General features: G+C 35.7%; 1 protein-coding gene across 1 annotated transcript in view; it reads right to left on the bottom strand.

Annotated features, from left to right (window-relative positions):
* Positions 1-4,708: 4,708 nt before the first annotated feature.
* The window catches only part of LOC104522321 (ryanodine receptor 2), a 50,283-nt gene continuing 46,650 nt past the window's right edge, over positions 4,709-8,341 (bottom strand). The window contains exons 24-25 of the mRNA XM_029084148.1: positions 7,284-7,335; positions 4,709-5,567 (exon numbers count right to left, since the gene is read on the bottom strand). Coding sequence (XP_028939981.1) covers positions 5,472-5,567; positions 7,284-7,335 — 148 coding nt within the window. The 3' untranslated portion in view covers positions 4,709-5,471. The remainder of the gene's footprint in view (positions 5,568-7,283; positions 7,336-8,341) is intronic.

The raw sequence follows: 8,341 nt of genomic DNA, 5'->3' as shown, positions 1-8,341 counted from the left end.
CCTCAAGCAAATCAATACTTCCACCCAGCTTTGCATAATCCGTTAATTTACTGAGGGTCCACTAGATCCCTTCATCCAGATCACTGATAAAGATGTTAAACAGGACTGGCCCCAACACTAAGCCCCAAGGAACGCCACTTGTTTAACTCTATTCACCACCACTCTTTGAGCCTGGCCATCCAGCCAGTTTTTAACCCAGCAGAGAGTGTGCATGTCCAGGCCATTTGGGCAGCCAGTTTCTCAAGCAGAATGCTGTGGGAAATGGTGTCAAAGACTTTACTGAAGTCCAGGTGCACCACATCCACATCCTTTCCCTCATCTACTAAGCAGGTCACCTTGTCATAGAAGGAGATACCCATGTTGACTGGGCCTGATCCCCTGGTTGGCCTGTATGTGCTGTGTAATAGCACTCAAGATGATCGGCTCCATCACCTTCCCCGGCACTGAGGTCAGACTGACAGGCCTGTAGTTCCTTGGATCCTCCCTCCAACCCTTCTTGTAAATGGGCATCACATTCGCCACTCGCCAGCCAAGTGGAACCTCCCCAGTCAGCTAGCACTGTTGGTAGATGATGGAAAAGGGTTTGGCAAGCACCTCTGCCAGTTCCCTCAGTATCCTGGGGTGAACACCATCTGGCCCCATAGGCTTGTTGATGTCTAATTGGCTGAGCAGGTCTCTAACTGCTACCTCCTAAATTGTGGTAGCTTCGCTCTGCTCCCCATCCCTGGCTTCTGGCTCAGGGCACTGGGTACCCAGATAGAATGTTTCATGTCAAAAATCCCACTGCTCAACAGATGAAAGAAATACCTTTGTTTGATATTCTTTATCACATTTTTTTTTCATCTAGTCATTTTTTCTTTTACTTCAGGACTTTCCATGCTCTAACTCTCCCTGGGTGGTTCTGTATTTTTCAATGCACTCAACTCATCCAGTTTCCTTCTATCTTAGTAGCACAAGAACAATTAATCAAAACCTTTTGATTTACTTCAGATCTCTAACTGCACGATCCAGCTGTATTTAGCCACCTTTTAGTGTTCCAAACATCTTTATTTAACATACGTCTAAGAGAGAGGTATTTAGTCTATGTAACTGCAATTTGCACTAAGCAACACAGCAACTACATATTGCGTGCAAACTTGGAGCATTTACACAATGGATTGATAGTAAAGTCTTTTAGTTTGTTGTAACTGTGGATTTTTGAGGGTTTTCCCATAAATTTCAAATTTTTTTTTAGGAGAACTTTAGCTCAGATCTGCCCATCCAACACCAAAATGTGTAGGTCAAACCTTTGTAACTGCAGATCAGCTCATAGCTATGTTATTACAAAAGCAAGCTGTTCGTACCAAAATTTGCCTCAACTCTTGACCTCCATTGGCACGGCACAATTATGCTGTTTGGCTGCCAGAGATCTTCAATAACTGCTGACAAGGCTCTTCTTTACCACCTATGAGACACACATCTTTTTGCCTAAACGAATATCCAAACAAACAAAAAGGTGAAGAAAACCAGATAGAAGAAATTGCATAAGCCCAGTTAAAATACTGTGCAGACGACAGAGAAAAACTCTAATCCAGAAAACACATAAAAAGGACCTTAAAAAAAAAAAAGACAAAGAAATGAGGCAGCTGCAAAACAAAATAGCTCACCTATAAATGGATGTTTGTGCTTAAATATCTTGCAAATCTTGAGTAAGATGTGACTGTAAGATGATATAATTTGAAATTACATTAGCAATCAAGCCTCTACGGTTTAGCATGGTTTTAGAAAAGCTGAAGAAAACTGGGGAAAAAAAAGCAAATAAATACACAAATAAAAGTGGCTATCACTTAAGAACAGAAATTGAAGGAGCCACATTTATAAGCATCAATATTAGACAGATTTAATCAAAGAACATTCCCACCCATGTTCTCTGTGACAGATGACTTATCCTTTGACAGAGACTGTTCTGGATACCAGAGTTATATTTGTTTTGGCTAGTAAACAAAAAAATAAATACATACTTTACTTTAGAAAATTCAAAAATCCTGGAAAATACTATATCTTATGAATACTTACAGGTGATTGTGTAAGTAAACAGAATTCAGCATCTCTGAAGATGGTAGGAATGTTATCAAAAGAGTTATAGACAGAAATATTATTGAATTCATAAGCAAAATGCTATCCTTCATTAGTAAGAGTCCTGTAACAGTAGGAAGATACTGCAAATTAAAATATTCAACAACGATTTAAATAACACATTGTTGGGCAAGACAAAGGGATTAGTCTTGTAGTAATGCATAGGCCAAGGATATTACAGCGTCCTTTTCTCGTGTCCTATTTTCTGTGATTGGCTGAAAAAAAACCCCGTAAGACAAGCTTCAAGCTTTTAGGGAAAGGAAAGATATAAGTATAGAGTACTGGAAGAGGGTGTAACAAATATCAGGTAACTCAGTTCTAAGTGGAACAATATATAAATGGGTAACAACTTCCACAAATGAATCACACCTCAACTGCTTTCCCAACTCTTACTTTGCTTTTCCATCACCATTCATTCCTTTGTTTCTTTGCTGAAATCAATGGGTATGCACTAGGATCACCAGTTTTAAACCTCTTTTCAATTCTCTTGGCACTGACAGGTAAACAGCAACAATTCTTTCTCTGCTGTCTTCAATAAAGGGCAAGAGGTCCCCCTGAAAGTTAGTTTTACTGACACAATCAGTAAATTCAGCAAACAGTTGATCGAAACATTAGCATGCACAAATAAGTGTGTAAGTATAACCTTATCTTAAATATCCCATACATAAGATCTCTAATTGAATTTCTTGGATTTGAACACAAAAGTTCAATAAAAGTTGTGTTTGTCACAGTAAGTTCAGTAATTTTTAATAAAATTGAAGATTTGTCTTCAACTTGTCTATGTCTAAAACAGAGTATTATAACTTGGACATCACAGTCTGTATCATCTAGTATGTGGCTTGCCTGAATAATATTATCTTGTTAAAAGGATGCATTAGTTTCAGAAATAATATGAGTCACAGGAAACACATACTTTTAAAATAAACCAGTCTCCTATGACATGTACTCTTATTTTTAATTTCAAAGTGAGTTTATTTTCTTGAATCAGATGTGCTAAGTGTTAAGAAAAAGGCAACTTCTGTGCACCAAATGAAACAAGAAATGCCAAGTTTCAGGGACTCACAGAGAGTCTACAGCCATTGCAAAGCGGAGAGTATGAACCAGGCTCTGAAGGTCTGCCAAAGCCAGCTCCCATCCTTTTTCATCAGTGAACACTAATCTTGCAAACTCTCATGAACCAGTTCTTAGTTGTAGAAATTTGCTTCTGTGAAAGCTATAATTAATTTAATAAATTAAGATTTTTCATATGTAAAAAGAAACTTTTTGCATCACCATACAACCAGTAGATCTCATCCTGAAAGACTCTAGTGTTTAAGTGTGGTTTCATGTATATTTGTTAAATACCATACTGGATTCAACAGGGAGGATGCCCCAGAAGCTTTGTGACATGGAAGTTGAGGTTAAAGAAATATGTCACTTTTATTCTGGTATTGGCCTAAAAAGTCCATTTTAATTTGTTTTCAAGACAAAGGGATCTTGAAATATTAGTCAGAATCAATCTCAAAAAAAGTGCAAAACCAAAATAGTGTGTGCGCTTGCATGTCAAACAGCAACTATTCTCATGCTATACACCCAAAAAGGAATATTATTGCAATCTCTCATTTTGAAATCTTATATGCAAATCCCAGAAAGGTTGATCAAATGTATTTTATGGAGTTGTGCCAAACAGGGAGGAAACAAAGCTGGAAATAATACTCCAGAGTGCGTGGTGGTGGTGAATACAAACTGTAGCTCCTATACCTGCCTCTCCCATCACCACTAGCCTTCCCAGCCTCCAGCCTCAAATATTGCAGAATTTGAGATAATTTTACCATAATACTCATCAGGATCCCAATTTCAGAGTAGCAGTATTCACTGAACTGAAAGTCTGGCTTTCAAGAATACCAAATTAGTATTTTTAAAGAATTATTTCTTTCATTCTCTTTTTCTTAATTATAACTAAATGTTGATACAGTCAATTTATTTTATGACAAAAATGTGTCCTGTAAACAAATGAGGTGCAGCAATAGAACAGCAAGAAGTCCAGGAGAAAAATCAAAACCTTTCATTAAGGAAACAGCAGCTTAATCCTGTTTTGAAGTGGGTATAACTAATTCAGGGATTAATAAAAAGACTCCATAACAAAGACCTCAAATGCTACCAAAACCAGCTTGTTTCCATTCTGAATCTCTCTTTTTATTTGTAAAGACTGGCATTACAATTGAAAAGGACTCAAAATGGAGTGATGTACACATCATTGGTGTTTTGTGATGCAACTGATGGAGTCCCTGAATGGATATTGCTTCAGCTCTGCTTTTAAAAAATAAGTTAACAAGAAAATCTTCAACTCCACTATTGATCACAGGTGGCTGAAATGAAAGAAAGAAAAAGAAAAGAAACCAAAACTACTGTCAAATTCATAACATATACATTGTTGGCTGATGACACTTGTTCCAGATGTACAATAAAGCCCACAACACTTTATTACTATGGATATAATTATTGTGAATGTTTTTTCATGTTGATCAACTTGCTTCTGAAGGCTGTTTTTTTGATTGTTTTAAACTTGCATAATAAACATGCAATGAAACATTTCTTCTTAAAGTGTTTTTTGCAGTCGTCTTGTTTTCATACAAAGATTTCATAAAGTTGCAGTGTTGTATCAGAGCATTACCAAAACAAGAGCAAAAGCTAAAGAGGAAGGTAAATGTCAAATGAACGTGATGAGAATAACCTAATCTTGTCCTGAGACACTCCAGTCTTACTAAAAAGATGTGCACAATCAAATCCCTTCCTCCCAAACCCACCAAAACCACAAAATAAATATTAACTTGGAAGAAAGGGAAGACATAAAGGAAAAAAAAATAATATGATGTCATCATGCACTCATCTTCTGCATAGCTCAACCCACATATAGTAAGGCACTATTTCCCCACAACTTAGTGTCCACAACAATCTTTTACAGTGCTGTGCGAACTACATATAGATCCTTCCAGGATGAAGAAATAAACCGATTGAATGAGTGTTGCTACCATGTCACCCCACGTGTGATCTTATAGACAAGGGCATCATCTGGCAGTTTCAGAATAAGCTGTCTTAAGTCTCTTCTTACGTGTGCATGTTATGTACAGGGATATCTTTTGTGTGTGCAAGTGGTTGGTTTGTTTTTCAGAGTTGCTGTTATTTTTCATTGTTCTTTACTCCAGTGTTCTCAAAAGAAATACACAAGAAAATAAAAGCGCAGTTGGGTCATTAAAAACAGAGCTTTGGTGCTCCTAAAAGCACACAGCTTTGGGGATTTCAGAAGTTTGCTAGACATTCCCACAAGAGTTGGGAAATACATGGACATATTTTTGCCTGTAAATCCTCATCTCTGCTTAGTTGAGCTGGTCTTCATATTGTTTTCGGAAGCAATCACCAGCAGGAAAAAACTCCCAGCACCGTTCTTGATACATTTTCCATACATAGGATTCCTGAAAGAATCAAAATTTAAATAATTTAACTAGATTCAAAGAGAAAGCACCAAGCATGACTTCTCTTATTTTCTCTTTATTTATATACTGCTTCATTTTTTTGCTTCTGTGTGTATCAGGTCATTGTATATCAATCTACAAAATCATGTTAATGATTTTGATCAGTTTAAAGTAGCTTTTAGATTTTTGTCATTTAGTCAAAAAGCAGTAGAGAAACACATAGAAGAGGACCAGGTTGTTTAACTCTTATTGCACATCCAGGAGCACTGTAAAGCTCTGTTAAAGCTGCTCACAAGACGAATACCAGGGTAAACAGACTATTTCTGTCATAGAAATTCAGCTGAATTTCTGCATCAGTTATTTCAAAACATGCTTACACAGAATATATAAAACAAAGTGGCCTTTAAAGGTATTTCTTAGAAGCATGATATTTTCTGAATCAGAGGTGGGTGGTTTGTTTTGGGGTTTGTTTGGGTTTTTTTTTTTATTTCTGTTCATTTGTTCAGGTAAGGGTCTGTCTCTAGGCAGTCCAGAAAATAGTAAAGGATAGGTCAGTTTATTTCCATTTTAATCACACCGCTTGAATGTGCTATTTATGAGGCAAATTTTGTGGTAGAAAGGATGTGTGTTACACAAATTATAGAATCACTGAGGCTGGAAAAGACCTTAAAAATCATTGAGACAAATCATAAATCTAACACTGCCAAGTCCATTGCTAAAGCACTTCCCTAGAAGTTACGTAGTATGAAGTACTCTCAGTTTTCAAATTATCAGCTAACAGTATCAAAACCGAATAGTTACTAGAAATCTGGCTTCAGTAAATACAGTAAGACACAATGCATGCCAAGAAAAAAGAAAATACAAATTAAAAAGGCTTTTTAAAAAGTCTCATTTAATATTAAATTCTCAAATGACAAATGGTTGTTCAAAAATAGCAAAGCAAATACATATAATCTGATACTGGACAATGATGAGAAGATGATTATAATTGCCCAGTACATACGTCAGAGTTCAGAAAGAGCTACATAGATTTATAGCAAATCATCCCTCTGACCCAAATCTGTAGGGCTATGTACATAATACTCTTCAGGTTTTTTGTTTTCTGATCTGCAACATGGAAACATTTGCTTAGTGAGTTGCAAGACTATCGCTATAAAAAAATCCCAAAAACCAGTAGTCTGTATATTTGATATATTTTTTTTTACTGACTTTAAATATACTTAAAGGAAGTTGAAGGAAGCACCAGAAGGCTGAAAGAACAGTAAAGATGAAACCTCGAGGGAAATCCTATCTCATGGGTTTCATTTTAAATATATGCATAAGTTCTTTTATATGGACTTATCTAGAAATGTAAATATAAAAGATTACATATACATAATAATAAAGGACAAAGACTATTTAAAAAAAAGAAACAAAAGTGAGAAATAAAGAGTGTAGCTTTTGTTTATAGTCTGTATTCATATTTTGTGGAAGTAACAACTTAGAGTAACGGGTCAGACAACAAAATATGAAAAACAAGTACTACAGAATTGATATTCAGTCTAACATTAAGCAACTAAAGTCCTAAGAATTGTTTAGAAGAATGAGAGTTAAGTTACATACCATATAGGGAACTATTAATTAGAATACTGTTAGTTTTGCCAACCCTGAATTATTTTTATTTTAGAATCAGTCTTATTTAGTAACTGTTGGCATTCATAGAGTTGTTCAACCTACCTGTCCTGTATGCTCTGTTTCATCTTTGTTAATAAGATACATTAGAAAAAACCTACAAGCAAAGAAACAGCTATTATGAATACAATATTTGGAAACATTAGGCAACCCACGGAGGGATGGATATTTTTCAGCATGTACAGTGATAATTCTGTTAATGGACTTACAAGTTCCAGAGTTCTATTTATGATAATATCCCCAAACATGTTAAATATACTTTCCTGACACTGTTGACATTCACTCATTTTTTGATGAATAGTATGATAAATGCAAGAGATTCAGTTTGATTTACAGTAAATAGTAACTCAGTTTAAATGAGTATTTTCTAAGCTTTCTAATCTGAAAATTATAAAAGACATTTTCTTGCCCATGAGCACCAATTTGGAAGTAGACAGAGAATACTCACTGGAACTTCTTTTTTTTCCCTCTCCCCACAACAAATAAGAACGCTGAAGATGATTAAGAGATTTATTGAAATTATAGGTTAGGGATATTTTACTAGTGTATGTAACTCAAGATCAACATGAGCGGAAAAGAACTTGTAATTTTAAAAATACATTAGTCTTGAGGTTTTAAGAGATCTGACAGACACTGCATGATGATTTCAAAATTTCACTCATAATAGGTACGCTATAGTATTTTATTTGTGTAGTACTTTGTAAGTAAGAACAAAATCCCACATGATGGTGCTTTTAATGTATTTTGTTTGAACATTTTTTTCAAGTGGAAGTTCTTTAGAGGGATGTTTGACTTCACAGTCTCATTACTTTGTGCGCATACAGTGCTAGTTTATAGACACAAAGTCACAACCTATCCATTGCTTCATACTGACAGCACTAGTGTAAAATACACTTTGGCACTGGATTTTTGTAAGTATTTGACAGGAGAGGAACAGTATGATACAGTGATTGTGGACCTGATAAATGGTTTTGTTTCTAAATTTAAAAAGACCAAGTTTAGTGGTCACTGATGCTTTGCTTGGATTTTGCAAAGGTGGATCTGATGCCCTTGGTCTATCCCTCCCCTCTCTAGCTACTCGTTCCAGTTTCCCTACCTCCCTT

This window comes from Antrostomus carolinensis, unplaced genomic scaffold (genome assembly GCF_000700745.2).
Source record: "Antrostomus carolinensis isolate BGI_N321 unplaced genomic scaffold, ASM70074v2 scaffold16170, whole genome shotgun sequence".
Lineage (NCBI taxonomy): Eukaryota > Metazoa > Chordata > Aves > Caprimulgiformes > Caprimulgidae > Antrostomus > Antrostomus carolinensis.
Note: the sequence above shows the minus strand (reverse complement) of the source record. Positions and strands in the feature narration are given on the sequence as shown.